Source organism: Tamandua tetradactyla, chromosome 3, assembly GCF_023851605.1.
Source record: "Tamandua tetradactyla isolate mTamTet1 chromosome 3, mTamTet1.pri, whole genome shotgun sequence".
Taxonomy (NCBI): domain Eukaryota; kingdom Metazoa; phylum Chordata; class Mammalia; order Pilosa; family Myrmecophagidae; genus Tamandua; species Tamandua tetradactyla.
In genome coordinates this window covers 52790573-52815181 of record NC_135329.1, presented here as the reverse complement: position 1 = coordinate 52815181, position 24609 = coordinate 52790573, and the positions used below count along the sequence as shown (strand labels likewise).

Sequence of the window (24609 nt, the reverse complement as noted above, 5' to 3'; positions counted from 1 at the left end):
TGAAATTCATTTCATTTTTCTATCATTATCCCAGTGCATGTTAAGTCCTATTGTAGAGTATAAATGTACAATCTGCTCAGTAAGGCAGTTTGTAATAAGCTAGTATGAAAAAAGTTTTTCAGTGTTATGGTTTGTTGACTTGTATTGTTTATAAAGAAACTAGCACCCATAAAGCAGAAAGTTTGTTTGAAAGTGTGAGTTCTAAAATGAGTCTTTTCTAAAGCAATTCCATCTAAAATTTAATTAAACTGTCCTGTCTTTATCAATAAACCGTCTACATTCCACATGGTAGACATTTTTAACAGGAAGATTTATGAGACACAGTGAAGCAGCAGGATTGAGGAGAAAATACATGGAAATTGAAGGTTTGAATCATTGTGCTGACTGCCCTTCATTTGTCCTTCCATACCTGCCCTCCTCCCTTCTCTGTTCTGCTGTGTAGGGACCACATCTACAGGCTTTTTCAGTCTTTGCCTTCCAGCTGAGTTAGACACTTCGGAGCCAGGGTGAGAGTTCAGGGTAGGGGCTGGAGAACATGTGGCTGGCTCTTTCCTTACCAGGTCATCACAGGTTGCTAATTTCCATTTTCCAGGGTCACAGGTCTTGTCTGGGGGCTTTTCCACATGGTATCCTCCCTAGACTTTGAAGTCCGTTCAGTGGTGTTAATGGCTTCTCATTCTTATCAGCTCCCCATGTTGCATGATTTTTGTTGTTTTCCCTAAACCCTTCCCACAGCATTGTCAGTAGTACCTTGTTTTCCTAGGGGGTGGTGGTGGTGGTGGTTCATGGGCCAAGAATCAAACCTGGGTGTCCCATATGGCAGGCAAGCATTCTACAATGGAACTACCAGTGCACCCAATGGTACCATTTTAAAGCCTCTGCAATATCAAATTTGAATGTACCAATTGTTTTTTGTAGGGTCCCTGAATTGTACAGTTATGGTACTTGGATATGTCATTTATATTCCTTGTGCCTCTTTGTCTTCTCCTAAAAATAAGGTGAAAAATCCCTGCTCAAATTGTATCATGAGTCTATTACACATACCAAATGTGGAAATATATGATAAAATACACTTAACAGTTTAATATTTTCATTCAATAAATATACATTGGTAGCTTAGGTTGAATAAGAATAGAACATGGATTATGCATGATCTCTGTAAACTGGTCATGATACTATAGGAAGGCAGTGGTAAAAATCAAAGCCAAGATTTAACCAGATAATGAGTGAGTTCAATATATGTCAAATTCCAGTTTGTTTCCAGTGCCTACCCATGCAAAAAAGAAAATCCAGTTCAAGGAAGAGGACTGCTGCAAGTTTCTAACAGAAAGTACCATTTGAATTGGATCTTAAAGGATGTATAAATTTGGGTGCAGAAATAGGGATAAGAGATAGAACAAGAACAAGGTAATTCAGGTTGAGAAAGAATCATGAACAAAAAGAGGGAGTTTTGACAAGGCCTCGCAAGTCACTTACCTAGCCTTGAAGTTGTTCAAGATGCTTCCATATATTGATAGATTTCAGAGGATGAGCCACTTCTATAACAGACTTTTTCTGTGCTCTACCTCAGCAGTTTGATCCTGGGGCAAACAGCACCATCAACCACCATCACCAGGAATTTATCAGAAAAGCAAATCTTCAGCCTCACCCCAGACCTGCTGATTCAGAAACTCTGGGGTGGTGGTGGGGCCAGACCACCTACTTCAGCAAGCCCTCCAGGTGATTCTGAGAAATGCCGATGTTTGTGAACCACTGCCCTAGCTTTGTAAAGATTGCCTGCATGTGTGAAAGAATAGAAGACTAGGCTCAGTGAAGGACTCAGGGCATGCTTGCTATAACAAAGGGCATTGAATTGGAGTCAGGAAATCTCATCCAGCCCTTAATCTACCACCAAAACCATATGTGACATTGGTCAACTCATTCTTTCTACTCTGTTCTTTAGTTGCCTCACACAACATAAGAAACCTGAATTATCTTTCTTTAAGAACTCTTTCAGTTTGAACATTAGTCACTTCAAGTATTTTTTTTTTTATTTGCAATAATGATAGGGTATTGAAGGTAGAGAGATCCAGCTTCATGGAAGACAAGGGTGAAATTCTGCTTTCTATTTCCTAGCCATGTGAATTTAGACATATCTCATGACCTTGCTTAGCTTCGGTTTATTCTACTCAGTTGGGAGTAATGAACCCTGCAGGATAGTTGAGAGGATAAAATGAGATAGTCCTACTGCAGGTGAGAAACCAAACTATTCTCCTTTGACTATTGAGGTCTCAGTATAGTGGTATCATTTCACAGCACCCTCGCCAACTGCCCAGACCAAGTTTGGTTTCTCTCTTACCTATTGCTACAGTCTTGTTCAGTGGTTCTCCACAGCAGGAATGCAACATCACCTATTTCAGAGATTATTTAATTAACAAACAATAGGCTTCATGGTGGCAGACACCATGGCTTGTTTTTTTTGTTGTTGTCGTTGCTGTTGTTTTTTTAATCCACTGGATATTTAAGCAGACTTGGAGTACAAATCATGTACCCCAACACAAGACATGTCCTTAATCTTTATCCATGTTCCTGTATGTATGAACCCATTTATAAATAGGAATTTTGATAACATTAATATTAGTTAAGGTGTGGACTCATTTGTGAATAAGTCTTCATAGATCCTATTTACATGATGTCAAATTGAATCAGTAGGCTTTAATCCATATGACTGGAATCCTTAAAAAGCAAAGAAAATTCGGTCACAGTAAGTAGAGCCAGTAATCCGAGAAGGTCATGGAAGGAGACCAAGGAGAAGGATCACCATATGACAGAGGCTGAGATACGAGCCATGTAACCCCAAGGAGAGTGGCAAGCCAGCACCCGAAGGCTACAGAAGGCTGGGAGAATACCTGGCCTGTTGAGACCTTGATTTTGAACCTCTAGCCTCCAAAACCATGAGACAATAAATTCCTGTCATTCAATCCAGCCCATCGTGTGGTATTTGTCATAGCAGCTCGACCAAACTATAAGAGTGACCAAACATGGCATGTTCTCAGTAAATATTTCTTGAATGAACGCATGAGAAGCCCTTGAAAACAATTACCATGCTTTTAAAATAATCATGCAAACATGAACTGAAAGACTGTAACTAAATAGCTCATATGTCCTTAAAAATAAACATTTCTGAGCATCTAGAATGAGCAAGGCCGTGTGCTAAATAGCTTTCCTCATGGCTGTCTTTGTTAATAAAACATATAAAGGTGAGACCCTCGGTCTTTAAATGGTGCCCCAACCAGCCAAGCTCTCCACCATAATTTAATCACGGTGTCCTGTGTTTCATCTTTAAATCTCCATCTCAGTGCCACATGGGGAGATGTGCTGGGCTCTGATTTTAAAGCTGGCATCATAGCACTTGTTCTGCCACCTGCCCACTCCAGGTCTACTGTTTCTCTCTTACTAAATCCTGTGGCTGCCTTGGTTCAGGTCTTTTCTGTTTTATCCTTTGGCTCCTATGGAATTATTCTGTCTCTCTCTCTCTCTGACACTATGTATTGGTCACGTGCATGTTTCCTTTGTGTCCTGTTAGAGGCGGTGGAAAAGACATGACCTCTCAACTCCATCGCTATGTGGGGAAAGATGTTAGGCACCTATCAACAACCCTCAAAAAGCATTTGGATCATTTGGCTATAACCGACTTCGGAATGCAAATACTCTGCAATCTGTTTCCCCAGTACTAGAGAAATCAGGGTGTGATATGAAACTGTAAGGGTAATCAATCAACTCCCCATATTACATTCTTATGACAGTCAGGCTTCAGTGCTTCCCAGGGAAATACCAAACAATTTGGAGCTTGCAGAATTGCTATAACGCTTATGAGTGTAAAATACTCAGCACAGTGTCTTTCAAAGTGTGGTCCCTGAAACAGCAACTTCCTCATCACTTAGGGATTTAGTTAGAAATACCTAGTCTGAGATCTCACTCCAGACCTGCTGAATCAGACACTCTGGGACATGGGCCCAGCAAGCCGACTTTTGACAGGCTCTCCAGATGATTCTAAGGACACTGAAGTGTGAGAGCCACTGGTTTACTATGATAATGATACTCATTTGGACCTCATGGGTGTTATCTGTAGTTAAGTATAAAAAGCTGCATGCACAAATATTTAGTTAATAGCGATGTGGGGGTGAGAGTGTTATATTGAAGCCAAGGCTATAACTTTGAGCCTATTTTGCAACTGATCCCATGATCAACGTCCACCTTACGAAAGTGCATCTTGGAACCTGGAAGAGGCGGGCAGGAAGTCCAGTCTACAACTGCAGGCCACTCAACGCATGTGTCCTCTTCAACAGGGGCCACTGGTAGCGTCTTTGCTGGCACAGATGGCACTTGATTGTTTCTATGATGCATGCTTATGTTTATACATCCTGCCGAGGAGATGTTTAGAAAGGGAAATCAAAACTCACTGCAGAGCCATTTTGATGCCAAGTCCTCTATACTTAAGCACCCAAAGTCTTATTTCCTCCTCACAATCTTTGACTTGGATAGACCAGGAGTTATCAGCACTTACTTTTTTATATCCCTGTGGCTTTCCCAGAATGACTGACTTGTGTAGGGGTTAAAACAAAAGCCACGTGGCAGCAGAAATCCTCAGCTTTCCCTCATCCCCAAGCATAACTACTGCTGCTGTAATGTGGTCCTGGCCCCAAGAATTACTGACATGAGTGATAAGTAGGAAAAAGCATGCTTCTTGACCTTATAAGATCCCTGGTGCCTCTAAACTTTAAAAAGATGAAGTGTCACCTAGTTAGAGTTTGGGTCCCTCCAGCCACCTATGAACGTTTTTCAGGCCCTATGGACCAGTGGACTTTAAGTGGGACTGGCTTCACACTACCACTCTCCACTTAATAACACTGAGGACAATTTATTGAACCCCCTTGAGACTCAATTTTCTCATTTGTAAATGGAGAGAATAAGATCCAGCTCAAAGGTGTGTGTAAAGAATAAATGACAGTAAGGCCCTTATAAAAAGTCTGCCATCATAGTGGGAGCCCAATAAATGCTCTCTCCTCTCATTCAAACTTGACATGATCACTATATCTATGTGATGAAAATGAACCAAATCATTTCCAAGTATATTCTCACATGACAGCAAATAACTTGCTATTACCTAACAAGTAAATCATCTATTCATCTATCTACTTGTCCATCAACTACCATTCCAGACATCCTTTCACCCATTTGTCTAGTATGTATTGAGCATCTCCTATGCACCTAGAACAGAGTGTCCCTGAGAGACCAAGAAATTCGCCTTCACCATCCCAACCATCATGAATTTCTCTTTCCCTTCAGGCTTCCTCTCCCCTATCCTTTGAATCTTTCAGGCAGAATTTACATCATCATTCTCTGTACTTACCATTTTTGGCCTCTAAAGAAAATAGAACTTAGTACTTGTGTAATCTTTAAATGCACATATCTGTGTACCTCTTTTTCCCCAGCTACAATAGGCTTCTCTCATTCTCTCTGTCACTCTCAGTCTCTCTGTCTGCCTGTCTGTCTCTCTTCTCTCCCTTTCCCACTCCCTCTCCTTCTCTTGCTCTCTCTCTCTGTACCACCCCAATGCACAGCATCAGGTTCAGCGCTCTGCATTTAGTAGCCCCTCAATTTCTATAGTCAAGTAATAGTGACTAGAAAACAGGGTTCCTGCCCCAAAGCAAATTACAATCTGGTTGAAAAAGTGGAAGCAGAAAACTGTTCACTCTTTCAAATTTGTTATTCCTCTTTTTTATGCCTTGTTTGCAATTGTTGCTTATAAGTCATTATAAAAATCTCTGCTTATTGTATAGCTTTAGTGTTACTTTATATCTCAAGTGCTACATTTTCCTTAAAAATTACATTCAAAGTAGATGCAAGGAGATGGATCCAGAAATTGCAAAGACCATTTACAGCATCAAACTCTAAAGTTGGAGCAGTTTCAAGAAACCCCAAATGCCTCTAGTTTATCCCTCCCCCCTCCCCTCTGTTCATTAAATTCCTGAAATGAAGTAGTCATACTGTTTAGTTACTTTAATAAGCACTCATTGGACCAGTAAATGGAAGATTGATAATAACATATAGTTTGGGGAGCTACTGGATTTTATATGCCTGAAACAAGTGCATTTAAGCAGTTTACAGTGTGGAAACAGAGTTAACTCTTGTGCCTCTCGGGGCAAAATTCCTAGTTGGGAAATTTTACTGGGTAGGTACTTTGGGGAGCAGCTACATCTCATCTGCTTTGTCTGCTGTAAGTGCTCCCCTTATGTCTACGAGGTTTTTTTTTCTCTTGAATTTTGGCATAGCAGAGTTTAGATAAACCAAGGAAGAACTCATCTTTTTCAATCTTCAACTCTCACCCCATCCAGCAACCCAGCAGAAATATATGTATTTTCACTATGAATATGCACATGCAGTCCTGACTCCTTAAAATATTTTTTCTGTCTTTTTACTTGACCCTTCTTACTTGGTCTTTAAGATATTAAGAAGTCATTGCCTTCAGGAAGCCTTCTAGCACCCCCATTCCAAGTTGCTATCAAACCAGATTGTGTCAGGGCATACAGTTATGTCTTCCCAACAAAACTGCACATTCCAAGGGTAGAGAGGTGACTTTCATCATTATATCCCTGACAATATTTTAGCGAATGGTTGGTCCATTCGCAACCAAAGAAGAGGAGTTCCAAATTCACAGATGGTACTATTGAGAGGCCATTTTTACCATGGATGGAAGAGACCAAAATGTTTGGCCAAAGACTGCTTTTCGCATCCCCAATGCCATTGGTTTTCAAACTTGGTATTCACATTTGAGAGGCTCATATGGAATCTTAGGTAATACATGAAACCAGTTTTCCAATTAGAAGAACTGAAAGACATGAGTTGAGGGATTTCTTAGATGCCCACATTCAATGCGCTCTAAGTCTCTCTTATGTCTACAATTTAGTCACTATAGTCTCAGTGTTTTGTATGAAAATCCTTATGCACTGTGAGTTCATAGAAAGCACCAACAGGGCTAGCAAGTGAGTTAGGATCAAACCAAGACAATCTGGATTCAAACTCCACTTCCCTTAATCTTGTCCCATTCCCAAAACTACAGCCCAAACTCTATCCTTCCCTGTGTGGAAGCTTTTGTATGATTAATAATAACAATAGCTAGAACCAATTGAATTTACTGAGGGCTAGGACATTCCAGTTACTTTGAGTGAATTATTTTATCTACTGTTTTCAAAAACCCGTGAAATACATTATCATCATCACCATCATTGTTATTATTATTTTATAGATGAAAAAACTGGAACACAGTAACATTAAGTAACTTTCTCAAGGTCACACAGCTCATGCTTGGCAGAGCCAAGATTCAAACCCAGGCAGCAAGGTTTGCCTGTTGGTAAACTGAGTAGCTACACCCTACCAATGAAATACTCTAAAATTGTTTCATTTCTATTCTCTTCTTTACTCTAAAGAAGCATTTTTATTTGCTACTTTCATCTCCTAATCTTTATTTACCCTTTGTTCTACCACAGTGTAGTCATGGTATCAACTCTTGCTTCCTTTGTGCTCCATAGAGCTTAATCCAATAGACCCTAAATAGCCCACTGGATATCACCATCTGAATTTCACCAGTTAACCCACATTCACTATGCCATACGTTGAGAGTATAATTTTTGCCCTAAATCTGCTCCTTCATTTCACCCATTGTCTTCACTATGAGAACAGTGCCATTCTCCTTCTACTAACCCAAGCTAGAAAGCTGAGCATTATCTTCAGCTAAGTCATTTTGATAATGTCAAGATAGGCTAATGGATTCCCATTATGGAAATGAAATTATTGCATAACAACTTTAGTTTTATGTTCTTTCTCTTTCTCAGCTTTAGAGGAGGCTGAAATTTGACAGCTTGTTCAAAGTGGCCATGTATTATCATTGGCCCACGTTCTTTCATTAGACATAGGCATGAATTTAGATCTTGGCTCATTATCCTCTGGGATTCTTACAAAAGAAGGCATTCATTAGGTATGAATCCTGTTTCATCTATGCCACAAACAGGTCAGACTATGGTGACCTATTACTTTCCTGGTGCTGAACAGCATTTCCCTACTTGAAGGAAATATGGTAAAATGGAAGAAATACTTCCCTAGGCTTTATGAGGTTTGAATTTCAAATTCTACTGTATTCCTATGACTAGCTCTGAGAGGTAGAGCAAGCCAGTTCCCTTTTTTTGGCAAAAGGCTAGTATGAACTGTCCCAAATTCTATGCCACAAGGTTGCAATTAAAAGCTTTGTGAATTTTAATATGGTCTCTAGAAATGAATTCCTTGCTCACTAACAGAAGACTTCAAATGCTGCTGTAGTTTCCAGGCAGCCATTTCTATCAGGTAGGAATAGTACAAATACAAACATGCCAGACAGAAGAGTAAATTTTCTCTTAAAATTTTTCCATGGTTTGTCCTAATCAAGAGGAAGGTTACACAGAAGGTTTACTTGGGGATTCCTCCTCTGTTGATCAAGTGCTATGTTTTTCTAGGTCTCTTATATTTCCTCACGCATTTGCAGTCACACATAGTCTAGGGATGAGAACAAAAGTGAATCCCTGCTCCTTGGTGTCAACTTGGGAACAATGCCCTCAGTCCCCTCCATTCCATTGTTTTGATTCCCACCAGTCCCTCTCCTTTACAGAGCCTTTCAGGCTACCTCAACTTAAGTTATAATTCTCTTGAAACCCAGTGCCACCCATGTATATGTCTATTTGTTGCTCGGTTGAAGTCCCTACAGTGTGTATTTTGTAGTTTCTGAGAGCAGGGCCACTGCCTTCTCCATAGTTATATTTACAGAAACTTCCAAGTACGTTGCTCCTTGCCAGCCCTTGTACTGTGTACTGAGGATGCTGAGATGAACACACAAACCAGGGTCATGGCCTCATGAGACTCCAAGGAGAGAGATGTGCATATCAAAAGCTAGAAAATAAAGTCATGAATTCCAGGTGTCCCCTATTGTGTATGGTGTGAAGGGCCTGGTTGATAGAAGCTTCTCATTAAAATGCTTTATTGGTTAAGAAACAACCTAGATACCAAAAACAGGTTTAGAGGAATATTATAGGAGCCTATTTGTGGTAGAGTGAGTCATGCAGTCCAACAAAAGATATGTTATGAGTCGTAATCCATATTCTTGTAAGTATGAACCCCATTAGTATACATAAACTTTTGAAGCTGTTATTATTAGTTGAGATATGACCAAAGTGAATCAAGTGGGATCTTAATCCATATAATAGAGGCCTTACAAGGAGGAAATTCATATGTAGTCAAGCAGTAGAAAGCAGAAACTGGAAGATGCCAGAGAATTTCTAAACTAGGTCAGAGAAAGCCACAAGAGGAGACCCATGTTACAGAGGTAGAGATGCAAACAACTTCAAAGATGGTAGCAAACCAGCACCAGATTGCTACACACCCTGGAAGAGAGTATGCTTTGGTAATGACTTGATTTGGGGCTTCTATCATTCAAAACCATGAAACAATAAATTCTTGTTGTTCAAGCCTACCCACTGAGTAGTGTTTGTCACAACAGTCTGAAAGACTAAGGTGCTATAGTTATAGGGTTTAAGAAAAATTTGACACAAACTGGAGAACACAAAGTAGTAGAAATTGTATTGCATTTAGTGGCAGCTATTCTTAAGTTTGAGTTGGAGCTCAGTTAAGGGCTAAATGCAAAATTTTAGACCAGCCACTTCATTTTTCAGAGCCTCAGTTTCCTCATCTATGAGGATATATGAATATCATAATGTGTTGTTGGGGGATTAATTTAGAAACTTATCTGAAATCTGCTATAGCCTCTAGCACCAAGCAGGTGGCCAAAAATGACATCCCCTCCTCCTTTCTTTCTTCCCTCTGCTTCTTATTCCTCACTAACAAGAAGGGCTGCTGAAGCAGCAGACATCTTTCTTTGATTGAGCAGCTGCTTGCACCTCCAGCAGATTGATTATAACAGCAAAGATTCTTTATATACACACACACATATATATATTTATGCATTTATACACGTATGTATGTGTGTGTGTGTGTGTATATATATATATATATATATACTTAAAAAAAATTCCACCCTCCAATACCATGTTAGTGATTTTTAACAGCTCTGAGTCAAAACAAACTATCCCAAGGGTGTGGTTTCCATGGCAACTGCCGTAGTTACAGAGGAGAAAGGATGGGAATGGGTGAGTCTGCCTTCTAGTCCACTCTCTGCCCATGGTGTTTGCCAAGAGTTCTTCCACCCCCATCCAGAAAGATGACCTGCTTCTTTAACAGAAATGATCCTTGGACGGTGATGCTGGGTTTCCTTGATGAAGACTTTGGAAGGCCCAGTTTTCCCTTGCTTGTTTTCTCTTTAGAAAACCAGCAGTGTGATGGATCATTCAGGTGGTGATCGTTCTATCACTGAATTATAGAATCCGGATGACTAGCAATCAAAAATTCTGAATCGGGGCAAGGGGCACACTTTTAATGAGTATGATGTTGGATAAATTGCCTTTGGAAGCCCACTCCCCATCCTGATTCAAGAATAATCATTTTCAGGCATTTAACCATGCCAGTTATTGAATGAAGAAAATGATTACTTCCCAGAAGTCAAGTATTTGTGAAGTAGGCAGAAACTCAAACTAATCGCTTTGTACATACATTTTAAATCTAGATGGATATCAAGACATTATGCAACACACAGAAATATCTACACATGGAAGTACTCACTGAAGCATCCACTGAGTTGGAGGAGGTTCGCCTTCAGCTATGCTAAGATCTAGATACTTTAGTTTCACATCGGAAGACTCTTACGCTCTGACTTCTGCTTAGCCTCCTTAAGGGCTCCATGCTTTCTCTCCTCTCCTTGCCTTTGCATGAAGTTTTCACTCTACCCAAAATGGCCTGCCATCATGTGTTCACTTTACAAACAACATGTCTTCTCAAGTGTAAGTTTAGGCATCTTCTCATCAGAAAAGATACCCCTCATTCCTCTGGGTGGTTTTTGGGTGCTTGCCCCCCCTCCAAAGGGTTACAATTTATCAACGTCCCCCCATCTCAATAGAACCAACCACCAGAGCCACCACCAGTTCCAAGGTCTCCGCTTCTCTGAAGCCTCCACTGTTTTCTCAGCACTCTTGTTGCTGCAGTTGATCTTTCCCTCTCTTGGGGGTGATTTATACAATCTACTGTGCAGAATAATTTACATAGAAGCTTTAACTCCACTACCAAACTCTAATCCTTGAGAATAAATATACATGTTTGATTTATCTTTGTATATCCACAATAACTGGCACCTACTAAGAAAAAAATCATTTGTTGAAGGATAAAAAGGAATGGAGCAATTCTGGAAGAGTAAGTGTTGAATAAATATGCACTGGATGATACTAAAATTTTAACAAAGACCACACATTTGATACTATTTATGTAGAAGATGTTTTACTTTGGTTGTAACTTCAACATTCCACTTGCAATGATTGGGTGATTTGTACCTGCTTGCAGTGGCTGTATAATTTAAAGCCTTAATCCGTGAGGCTTAGGGTCATTTAAAATATGCTTACATTGTTGCTTTGTTTTCATTCTCTTGTTTTTCTTTCTGCATTTTAAAGATGTATTTTAAAGTTAGGGGCTGCATCTAGAGCCGAAAGAAGCACTCGTTTAGATGGCTCCTGGCTGTTCAGACAAGGAGGCTTTCAACAGTGATGACAAGAAATGTGGGCAGCTGCACACACACACACACACACACACACATGCACACTCAGTTTTGCATAAGAGTGGTAAAGGCAAGAATATCTGCAAAGCATATGGAAAGCAGGGAGATGGAGAGGTGCGTTGAGAGCCAGGATGCAGAGAAGAGCTTCTCAGGACTCTGGCGTGCAGGGGAGGGGACAAAAATAACCAGCAAATCCTTTGTGGAAAACCACCAGTGAAAAGGATAAACAGACAAGTGACAAGAGTAAACAGGACGCAGATCTGGGCTTGCAAACTGGACAGGTTGTGGCTCCAGATGGCAAAAGAAGAAGAAAAGGAACCATGAACAACAATAACACAAATAAATATTCAGTTTGAACATTTACAAAGTTTTCTTTCATTATTACTCCCTTCTGGGACTCCAGCTGTACAAAAAGTTGAGGGCAAGACTCACCAGGGAGCCTAGCTAAGCCAAGAGCTGACGGCAGAGCTTATATTCAACCTGGCCAGTCCTGGATCGAAGAGGGGTAGGAATCTCTACGTTATGTTTTCCAAGGGATTCGGGTGACAGGCTGTCAAAATGTGTGGCTTGGGTTTCTCCCCCTGAAGGTGTGTGTACTTTGAGCTAAGGTGAACAGACAGCTGGGCTGGGAGAGGTATATTTCAATCCTTGGTTGGTCACCCGCCTTTGAGCAGCTGCTTGGAGGGCAGCCTGGCAGGATTTTCCAAGCCACTGGCTAAAAGCCAGAATGTACACAGTGCAGAGACCAGGCAAGCTGGGAGGGAGTGTGGGGAAAGTAATTGTGGATTTTCTCAAAATATACTTCTACAAAGACAGGAACTCCCAAGGAAATGTCAGCCACCTCACCTGGAGTTAAGTTTGTGTGTGTATGAACCGTAAGGGGCTGAAGGGCAGGAAGAATTGGGAATGAAGGATCTGGAGTCTAGTCTTAGCCTTGCAAGTTACTGCTGTGAACTGAAGAATGCCACAGCAACTCTCAGAGCTTTGGATAGCTCATACACCAGTATGTCAATCCTTTGCTTCTTGGAGAGAGACATCTCAAGGGTACACATGCAAAGGACCTAGCTGTCATTTGCATGCACTGAAGCACATTTCTTACCACACAAATGGTCTCTGCACTGGCTTGAACTTCTCTCCTGGTGGAGAAAAAGCAAGTTCTGTTCATAGGCCCAGATGCCAATGAAACCTACATCAAGAATGCAAGTCATGGGTGGGCCACGGTGGCTCAGCTGGCAGAGTTTTCACCTACAGTGCCGGAGACCCCAGTTCATTTCCCGGTGCTTGCCCATGCAAAAAAAAAAAAAAAAAAAAAAAAAAGCAAATCACTCTCTCCCTTCCAGCTTCCCAAGGAACTGCAATCAGCAGTAAGATTTCCAATGGTATGAGAACTAACCAGCCTTGTTTCTGGGATCAAATGCCTGGAATAGGCCATCAACTGAATATTATACCTAGCCCTGTCTGTTTAATGAATCACAAATGCAATTCACCTTTCATATTTTTAAGAGTTTATAGAATTAGTTGAAATGATCCAATGAATATAACATATTTTCTTAATCACTTAACCTTAAACACTGAGATATTACAATGGTATCTCTACCAAATTAGAAGTGAATGGAATGTTTCAGGGGCGGTAATGGTGTTTTTGAGCTAGATGTCAGGGAACTGAGACTGTAATTCTTGCTCTCCTATGGAGGGGCTGGGTGACCATGTTCAGAAGCTTGCCATCTCTGAGTCTTTGTCTCTTCAATTTTAGCACAGAGCCTCAAGTCAAAAGTTATTTTAATACCAAATGAATACATAAAAGGGAAATAAAAGTGTTTGACTAAATTAAAACATTGCACAGCATACAATATAGATGAATATTTATATTTACATACGCATGTAAACATTTGCCTTCAAGGGTGCTCAACTTCTTCAGCACACAATGTCCTTTAGTAATAAAATATTGTTTCAGAGTTGGAATAATATACCTTGAATTAATACAGTGTTCTTATTTGCAAGACCAGAAACTGCCAGTGAAAGTGTTTCCTAAAGTTATTTCCCTAGTACAAGATTAGTTCTTATAGAACATTCCTATTTCTCCTTTGCAGGCCCCCCCCACATACAGAAGTTTTCTGGATTCTGAGCTCCTTGAAGATATGTCCTATCTTCCTTGGCCCTGTTTCCCCATCATTCAAAACAAGGCCTGGTACAAAGCAAGTACTCAGTAATTATTTGTTGTACTGTTATTCTGTCATAGCAAACACAGTGGGACCCAAGCAAGCCATCTGCTTATGGACTGAACAAACTTTTGGAAGTTTGTGATATAATTCTTCAAGTAACTTATTAACACATATTGCAAAGTCACTGTAGCAGCCTCTAAGGGCTTAGAGTTTCATTAATCCCAAAAAAGGAGCAGGTGGTGTAGAGTTTGGCTGTGTTTAAATGGTGGCTGACTGGGAGAGCAGAGCAAGGAGAAGAGGGGAAAAAGTTCTATGATTTGAAATCATGCCTGTCTCTAATGCCGTTATTGGTGATTTTTTGATGCCTCTTGATCCAGCAGAAGAGATTGTCAAGAAAGTCATTATAGATCACAAAAACATTTACATCAAAGGCTCCAGGGGCCCTTGGGAATGATCGAGACGTTTCACACACACAGCACTAAGCATTCACACCCTGGACACTTTCATCAACTTTGGTTCTTTAGAGATAATTTAAAAAATGGTGACCCCAAGAGACAGCCCTCAATGCACTTAACATTGCTCAGAAAATACATGCTGGCCTCCTGGATGGCAGGCAGAACCTCTATATTTATTTCAGGGAAACTTCAGCATAGTCTCTGAACTTGGGCATTTCTTGTTTCTCACCCACTTTGGAGCCACAAGCCCTCGTTGACCTCAAAGACTCCCTTGGGTTGACTCTCTTCGGTTCTCCCCTCAGGTCAGCAGGAGTGCAGGTACAGAGGCCAGCTGTTTAGAAAACGCTCTCAAAATTATGGTAAATGTAATTTTAATCCCATCAGACTTGATTCCCCATAAATAATAAATGTGCCTATGCAAACCTGTGGGTGATTCGGCTGTTTCTTTGCAATCGACTGATACATCGTTAGAACCCCATGTCATCAGTTTCCATGATGGAAAATGGAGGCCCTTGAAGGGAAAGGACTCATGGGGATCACATACTGATTGGAAGGCAAGGTGGGGTCTCAAACTCCAGCTTGTTTGCTCCCAGTTCAGTGGTTTCTGTTCTGGATTGCTACTTAACACTAAGCGTGGCATTTTCATTGGCATAGGCACAGCTTCCTAGGAAAGGTTTCCAAGCATTAAGACTAATTAAAGATTCACATGAGGTTAGGGGGTTGGCACTGAGCTGCTAATACTTTTGACATTTGTCCAGATTAAAAATAATCCACCATTCATTGTGTCTGAGATCTTCCTGGTGCTCCCTGCTCTCAAAAGTGATTCCAGTTTTGTTCTCCCTTTTGCTAGACGAGCAGCTTTTTGGCCCAAAGTGAAATTCAGCAAACATGGCAATTGGAACAGATTGGAATTGAGAGGCAGTTCCTCTTTTGGATTCTTTCTCATTCTTTTTCCCTCTCTTCTTCTTTTCTTCCTAGGTACCCACAGTCCCCATATCTACTAAGGGATTGTGTTTCATCCCACCAGGCTAATGTACCTGACCATGAGCACAGGGTGTATTTGTGGGTCCCAGGGAAAGGTGGCAAGTTGGGCTAGTCCTGTTCCCTACCACATGAGGCACTAGTGATACAAAGGGAAATAAGTCTCTGCTGAATCTAGACTCTAGAAAACAAAGCCTGAGTCAATAATTAAGAACAATCTCAGAGGAGAAAAAAAAAGGAAAAGGGAATTGAGCAAGGGAAGAAGGTAAATCCACGGTGGCATTGGAGAGCTGGCCACTGCTTTACCAATAGTTGAGGGGTCTGCAAGCTCCAGGGTATGGCTATGGGCAGAGCATACAGCAGTACACTTCTTGGGAGACCATCAGCAGAAAGAACAGAAAAAGGTATATCTGCTGGCTCCCTCCAGGCTTTGGTGTCCCATTAGTCAAAGCTCACTTTTGGGGTTCTTGACTGCCCTGCACTTCTGGCTTGGGTGTCCTGACCCCTTTGGCAGTTACCAATGAAACAGAATCCCAAACAATGCAATACTGTGGTTCATCCAAGTCCAGGGTGCAGCAAGTAACTGAGAGCTCAGAAGACAGCTGAGGCCTGGAGACTCTGAGTAGGTACAAAAGAGAGTCCCATATGGGCCCCTGAAGTGTTCAAGGGTTGAGTATGGGGAAGGAAGAAATAATAATAATAATCGACATATATCAAAGCATTTGTCACGCTAAGGCAGCATGGTAAATGCTTTAGATGAATAATCGAATCTAATGCTTACCAAAAATATTTATTACCAGATTCCCTTATATTATAGTCTAAGCAATTAAAATTTATAAGGCTGATGATTTACTCAGAGTCATTTAGCCAGTTAGTGGCTAAGCTGATAGTCCAACACAGACCACGCGTCTAACCACCATGTTTCCTGCTGGTAATTATTTCAAGACAATGTGGAGTGCTTTGATAGAGGCAAACACAACGCCTTTCAGGAATTAATCATGTGTGCTTTTGTCTGCAAGACTATATGAAAAAGGCATGGCTGGCAGCCACCTCCAGGATAGCAGATGCTTCTAGGCTCAGCCAGATCTGAGCCGTGGTCTCCAACAGTCCCCGACACCACTCTGGCTCCCTGGCTCTGACAAGGTGCAGGGGGCTTAGAGGACATACCAGAGTGTTTTTCAATAATTACTTAAAATAAGAACACGCATTTGTTTTCTATGAATTTAATGTTTGGAATCAATATGTTGCAGTACAGAATTTAGGTCAGTGTGGGGTCTCCAAAGGTTCCCATGTAGAATGCAAAACTTTTCTCCACTGGGGTTCAGAAAAAAGGTGAGAAACAAACAAAATTGCATGTAGATGTTAAGATAATCCCTTTTTACTTATAGTGTAATTGTATAAGTGTAAATGTATTGGGGCATAGTGTGTGAACCCAAGGTCCTGGTAAGTGCTGGAACACCTGCATTGGGCAGACTCACCCACCTTGGTAATTGGCTTCCCCCGAAAGTGAAGACAACCTGGAAGGCTACAAAATGCATAGTCTCCCAGGGCAAACTTCCAGGGGCAGAGGACAGGCAGGGAAGGGGTAAGGCTTGAACACTCAGAAAAATCCCTTCTCCTGGACTCCATTCCCATATACCAATAGGCTAAGCCACTTAAGGAGAAAGGTCTTCTGGGCCAACTAACCTGGTTGGAAACCTATTTAGATCATAAACCTTTATAAAGAAAATATATGATGGGAGAGTCCCAGGAGCAAATGTTACAATGTAATAACACTTACAGAACATCTGTCATATGCCAAGCATTTACTGAGCTAGTTGTTTTCTCCATACCCTAATAATCCTTACTGCAATGCTAGAGGCAGGTGGTATTATTTTCATTTCATAGATGAGGACTTGAAGAGTCTGGGGTATAAGTTAACTAAGTGAAGACCACATAGGCAGTAGGTGGGATCTAATCCCAAACCTCGGTGGCCACCCATCCATCATGCTACCTGTTTTGGTTTGCTAAAGCCAAAGAAATGCAATATACCAGAAATGGATTGTCTTTTACAATGGGGGTCATTAGCTTATAAGTCGACAGTTCTAAAGGCCATGCAACTGTCCAGATTAAGGCATCAATAGGATACCTTCTCTGAAGTCAAATTGTTGATATCCTCAGCCCCTTTGTCACATGGAAAGACATGTGGCATGTCTGCTAGTCCGCCCCCTGGGTTTTTGTGGCTTCCACCTTCTGGCTTCAGTGGCTTCCTCTCTGAGCTTCTGCTTGTTTATCTCTTTTAGCTTCAGTTTCTCTCAGTTTCTTTATCTTTTCTCTGTCTTTTATCCCCTTATAAAGGACTCCAGTGAGAGAATTAAGACCAACCTGTAGCAAACTTCAATAACCTAACCGTATTCAAATAACTTAATTCAAACTAACTTAATTCAAATTAGGTTACTTCAACTAACCTAATTCAAAGGTTTCTTCATCTACCTACTTCAAATAACCTAATCAAAGGACAACATCCACAATAAGTCTACACCCACAGGAACAGATTAGCTGATCTTTTCTGAGCATAACCTTTTCTGGGGTGCATGCAGCTTCAGATCACCATGCTACCTCTGTGTGTTACCAGTGCCATTCCAAACAGTGCTTAAGGACTCTGCGGTCCAGTTCTAGATATAATCTGGTATGAGATAGAAGCACTAGGTGTCCTTAGTTTGATGCCAAAGTTATTTTCTTCTTCTAGCTGTATCCCTTTGCTGAGATTGCACACTTACTAAGCAGTACTCCAATTATGATTTGGCTTCCCATGTGGCTTGCCTGCAGAGAGAATGTGATAGTCAGGCCCACACAAATGTTTGGTCTTCTTAACAGATGCACTTCTCCTTGCAAATTAATAAATCGTCATTCTGGTTATAAACATCCATCTCCAGGGAGCTTTGTTAGCATGGATCAGCATCCTTGAGTCTGATCAACCCTGGGATCCTCAGAAGGCAGAGTTTTTGAATCTGCAGAATTGAAGGTGAAACACTGGTAGAACCATCCTGGGGGATTTTAGGGACCTCCTGGGGAGGCCCACTTCTCACTTCACACCTTCATCTTCACACATCAACCAGTTCTGCCAAATTCCTAGGCCTTAGTCCTCTGTTTATTTTACAACTGCTTTTATGACTGGAATGAAAGAACTTGTGGACTTCTTTAGACTTCATAGTATGATCATTTCATGTATTCTTAGACTTAAAATTGCTTACACACATCCATCCACACACATCCACACATTAGGTACCAGGCCATATGATTATGACCCAGTAAGGAAAAGGACAGAATTCATTCCCTTAAAAAACATATAAGTTAATACAGAGAATTGTGTGAAAATGCATCATTAAAATAATTATACTAGATAAAATAAGCTTTAAAGAGGGAGAAAGGATCTTTCCAGGAGAAGGAAGATACAGTGAGAGAAAGTACATTGCAGCCAGTGGGGAAATGTAAACAAAAACATGGAGGTGAGAACTATTTGACTCAGGAGCTACAAACAGGTCTGTGTTGCCTGAAGGGATGGTGTGAGGCCAGGAGCCATTGAGAAAATCTGAATGAACCCTGGAGCCTCACTAACCCGCTCCCAGAGTTCCAAAATTCTGTGGGAAAGCAAACTGGGCAGCACGTTCGAGATTTTTCCAGCTCAGGCACACTACAAATTATAGCAACCTTGGTCCTAGAATAGAATCATAGGGCCAGATAGTATCTTAAATTATTCAGTCCGATTCCAATCTCCACCTGACTTCCCAGAGTGAAAAATGGTTTGCCCAAACTGAGCCCAGGATCTGACTTCCTGCCCAGGGCTTGTCTTTTTGTGATTCCATCTCAAGTAGAATTTGAGTTCTGCCTGATTCTGATGCTATTATTTCAGCATTCTAGCATTTTGCATATAACTATGATAGCACTCATTCTAATGTGGCAACATTGCTGGCTTACTTCCTGTGTTCTCCAGTGTACTGTCAAGAAAGAGATGATATTTACTCATCTTCATATGTCATATACTCAGTACTTAGTGTAGCATCCAGAAGAGATGCTAAAAAAATGTTTGCTAAATGAATGAATGAATGTCTGAATGAATGAAGCATCAAAATATTGTTTTCTCAAAACTGAGAAAGAATACAGCAGATTCATCTTAGAAACATTCCCTAAGGTGAAAATCTCATTATAACCTGGATCATTTCAAGTGGAAAGAGCATGCAAGGTGTCAAGGTGTCATCACTTATTTGTGATGGCTGCTGACAGGTTCATATGACTTATATTATGACTTTCAGAGCCTCACCCATTTTGTATTAGTCTGTTTACTGTTTGTGCACCATGTATTCTACTCCCTTTTCCTTCATCTAATTAACTTCTCTCTGAGTTTGGCCACAAGCTACTCTCATGTGGAACGCTATGTAACTCATTAATCATATCGGTCCTCTGGCTTGCATCTCTTATCTATGTAAAACCATATTGATCTATTTTTCCTTGACACACATAAGACATGCATTGTTTTCACCTGTGACTGGCCGGTCTGCTTCACCTACATGCACTATTCATTAATCAGCTGGGGTGTTTACTCCATCATAATAAACAGAGCATGTGGTAGCTTATTATAGCTATTGGGTTTATAGCAAAGAGTTCAGAAGTTCTTACAGGCTAGTGATTCTCAAAGGACGAATCTGCAGATTATGAGGGCATCATGGGGAGGCTTGTCGGGAGGCTTCTTATATGAATGTGGACCTTTCATCCTTGAGCTTTCTGGTAGTAAGAAAAGGAAGGGCTAGGGGTATGGGGTGTCTACATGGTTCAAGGTCACGATGAGAATTTCTGGTGCTCTAACTTTACTAGACTCTCTATAGGTCTGGAAGGTGATGGAAAGGGAAGGCATAGGGAAGGGGCACCTACTGGGAATCTACAATGCACAAGGTACCAGGGTCATAGCTGCAAATAAGCACACTGTAATCCTCAAGGGTTCCTACTCCATCGTGGGAAAGACAGGCACCTCTCTGTTTTCAAAGTATAATAAGAACAGAGAATAAGGAAACCCAGTCAATCTGGGGAACCAGAGAAGGCTTCACTAAGGAGGTGGTGCTTGGACTGAACTTTGAGGGAGAAATAAGCTTCAGTAGGGAGTGTGTGCTGAAAGTAGGGTGATAAGTGCATCAGACTGGAGATGTAAGACAGCATGACATGCCTTTGGAAAATCAAGTAGTTCAGTTTCTCTGGATAGTAAAGGAGAAAATATAGAGGAAGGGAGATGGGGAACACAGAATGGGCAAGAAGGTCATGTCCCAAACCCCCAAATCTTTTTTGCAGGACAAAAGAGCTAAAGTACCAAGTCCATAATCTGTCATATTAAAAGCACATATATTACACTTAAAAAAATACTTGTACACATTTTACCTTTTGGATCTTTCAATAAGTGTATGCCAACTCATGGCACATGGCAACTTAGTAATAAAGCAAGGACTGGAATTCACATGTTTCTGTTTTCTTTCCTGCTTTTCTCCCTATTTCATACCATTGACCATATTTGAGGGAGAACCTGTAATCAAAATATCCTCCTGGTATTTCTAATAACTAATTGACTTTCTTTAGAGGAGAGTCCAAGATGAATTTGTGGTATGCTAATATGTTATACATATATTGTGTTATACATATTGTGGTATTTTAGCTTTACTATGCCATCCCTTGCTCCTATAAAGAGTAACTATAGACTACTCAAACCATTGCTTTTCATCTCTGTGTATAATGCTTTATACCACTGACATTTATTTCTAACTCCATAGTATTTCTCATGTCACAGTATAATTGCTATAAGACTAAAGAATCTCTTCCTTTGAAATTACGTCTTGCACTTCCATTTTTCCCATCATACTACCAAAATGATTATATCTTTCGATATTTTAATTCTGCTGTATTGTTCGGTCTCACTAACTGTATTGGAATGGTAAGTTGAAGAATGTTGCTGGAATCCTTGTAATGTGCAGAATCAGGAGGGGAAAAAAGAACTGCAAACTTCGTTTGAATGGAATTTCATACTCTACATCACTTGGCAACTCATAATGAATTTTCAATTGGGGCCATACTGCCACATATTCTATGAATGTTTCAATATATTTTCTTTCATGTCTTAGAGGAAAGTCCTCTTCTATCACTTAGGTTTGACACAGACATCAGTCTTGTATTCTTGGGTATTTTTTAGATGGTTATATTAAAAGCTTTCTATTTTCACATTTCTCATCTTAGGTATCTTCATTGCAAAATTGGATAGACTTTTGTTGACATCGTACCTGAGGTACTACCAATTGTTCAAAACGGTAATCAAGTATAGCTTTTCCGTATAGGAATTTGGAACCATTTTATTGAATTTTTTCTTTAATTGCACAATTTTTCTTTAATTGTGCTACAAGTAAACATTGTCCATTGTAAAGGCTGATCAGTTGCACTGAACAAGATATATGAACAATAACACCAGAAGCACCCAAGTTACCCTGAATTTGAAATCATACACATTCAAGAAGCTGTCTTTATTCAAACTGAGTTGTGGTTTACTAGCAATGTATGTGTCTTAGTTTATTGTGGCTGCTATAACAAAGTACCACAAGCTGGATGGCTTAAAATGAAAGCAATTTGTTTTGTTAGTGTTCTGGAAGCTAGAAGTCCAAATTCAGGTACCAAAAGGCATGCTTCCTCTGAAGCCATCAGGTTCTACCAGTGGCCACAATCCATGAAGTGCCTTGGTTTATGGCGTAACTCAATCTCTGCCTGTGTCACACAGCTTCCAGTATTTTATGGTGGAGTAGGCATGGGATAGACATTCTCAATCCAAAAAGGAGAAATGGGAGGGAAAGGGGGCTTATGGTTCTCAGTAAGTTTGAAACCCAGTAGGGTAAATTTTATTAAATTTCAAGGCTTGCATGTAATCTGTGGCTCAATGCTTTGACCTCAGGGCCCTGCTCTCTTGGCCTGAGGAGACCTCTTAGGACCTTATTATGCAACTAAGGTTCTACCCTTAGTGGCCTTTCCTTTATTTATTCCAACTCTATCCCTTTCAGTCCAGGCTGGCAGTGTTTCTGCTGAAATAAAATTCTCAAATCTTATCAGTGTTCCATGTAATTCATAGGGGTACAAGCCATCAGACAAAAGAGTCTTCCATAGATCTTTTCGCAATAATTGTGTCTCCATTTCTGACTTCTTCTGAGATGGTTGATTGGATATACCTTATATGCCTAATCTCTTTGGAAAATGGTTGTCCAGCTGTACCCTGAGCCCCATTTCCATAGCACCTTGTCTGCATGGGCTGAGAATTTTCCAAATTATAAACTGCTAGTTTCTTTTTGTGCACAATCATTCTTCAGTTTATCTCTTTCTTCTTGTATTTTACTGTAAGCTGCAAGGAGAAACAAGACAGCATCTTCCTGCTTTGCTTGGGATCTCCTCGGCTAAATTTCATTTCATCATTTACAAGTTCTGCCTCGCATCCAACATCAGAATTCAATTTTCCCAAGTTATTTAACAGAAACCACCCTTCCTCCAACATCCAATAGCACATTCACTTTTTCTAAGGCCTCATAACATTGCTTTTTTTTCTTCTTATTTGCAAAAATCATCGCAGGTTCATTGAGACTAAAATGAAGCACAGAGCTGTCAGAATAGGAATAAGTCTGTAGAGGGTCTCAAAATACCTATAAATACCAATTTTCCAGTAAATCACACATTCTACTTTATGTAAGTGATTTGGTATGTGTGATTTTCTGACTTTTAACCACAAATGACTTTTTTTTCCAACAGAAAGGATAAATGACTCAAAATATAACAAGTCTGTGCTACAATTAATAGAATGATGTGGGGAAATAACTGTCTCTGTTAAAAAACGATTCCTGTCATTCTTCTGACATAAAAGAAGTGGAAGGAAAATATTTTTTTGCGAAGATAGAAAAACATATCTGAAACCACATGATTCTGGCCTATAATTTAATACATTTACCTGAAACTACCCAGAATTCAAAGAGACCTAATCCCCAAATACAGCCTTTAGAGGCATAATAAAATTTTTAGAATGCTGTCCTAATCAAAAAGGAGGCCTGGAAACAAAGCTTGACACATCTCTGCTATATTAAAAAATCAAAAACTGATAAACTGAAAGTAGATTCCCTCTGAATATAATAAATTGTTTTATAGTCTTCAGAGAAATCATTTTAAGAAATCTGAAGTCCCATGGTTTATCTTATCTAGTAGCACAGAAATTCAAAGGGCACATTTTATTGATGTATTTTAGGAGACATAGCATCCAGTGTCCTTCTAAGGTTTGATATCTGCCTCTTTCACAGGTTTTATTTCTGGTTTGGATTTGGTCTTCCTGAATTTCAGCCTGACAATGGATAATGTAAGCTTTTATGATCTGTGCCTCTAACCCCCTTCCTTTTTCTGCAGGTGTAACATGTTTTCAGATATGATTTTTCTTTAAGTGCTTAAAAATCCTAGTTGTAATTTTTAAGCTTTGATGGACTTCTTTTGTTTCACAGTCTGTTGCATAGCACACTCTTAAAGCAGCAGGGCCAGCAACTACATTGTAGTTAAAAGAGATAGGAGCTGTGGCTTTGAATGGGTTCCTATGAAACCAATGGATAATTTTCCACAGATGTTGTCTTGGTTCAAGAAGGCTGATGACGTTCAACATTTCTCTCTCACTTGGAAAGGCACATGGCAAACATGGTGGAGTCTGCTGGCTTTCTCGTGGCTCTACCAAAAATGCATAAGATCACCTTTAACTTCCATATTTCTACCAATAAGTCTCTTCAAGGCAGTCTCAGCTTTCACTATCAAGCACCTCAAAGTTCTTACAGCCTCTACCTGTTACCCAATTCCAAAACGACGTCCACATTTTTAGGTATTTGTTACAACACACCCTATTTCCAATACCAAAACCTTAGTTTGCTGCATCTGTCATAATCAAGTACCACAAACTGGATGGCTCAATAGCAGCTTATTGTCTCACAGTTCTAGAGGCTAGAAAGTCCGTATCAACTTGTGGCAGAGCCATGCTTCCTCTACGGTCTATGTGGAGTTCTGGCAGCAGCCGGCAGTCCATCATGTTCCTTAGCTTGTGGCATAATCACTCTTCATCTCTATCTCATGTCTGTCTCTCTGTCTCTTCTTGCATAGATCCAAATTTCTTCTCCTTTTCAGGAAACCAGTCAAATTGGATTAAGACCTACTCTAATCCAGTTTGGCCTGATTTTAACTAATAACTTATTTAAAGATCCTATTTCCCAATGAGGAA

At 40.3% G+C, this 24609-nt stretch overlaps 1 protein-coding gene across 1 annotated transcript in view; it reads left to right on the top strand.

Annotated features, from left to right (window-relative positions):
* Positions 1 to 24609, top strand: part of LOC143675553 (uncharacterized) — a 79243-nt gene that overhangs the window by 46127 nt on the left and 8507 nt on the right. Inside the window, exons 7-8 of the mRNA XM_077151720.1 lie at positions 13813 to 13917; positions 14642 to 14698. Coding sequence (XP_077007835.1) covers positions 13813 to 13917; positions 14642 to 14698 — 162 coding nt within the window. The remainder of the gene's footprint in view (positions 1 to 13812; positions 13918 to 14641; positions 14699 to 24609) is intronic.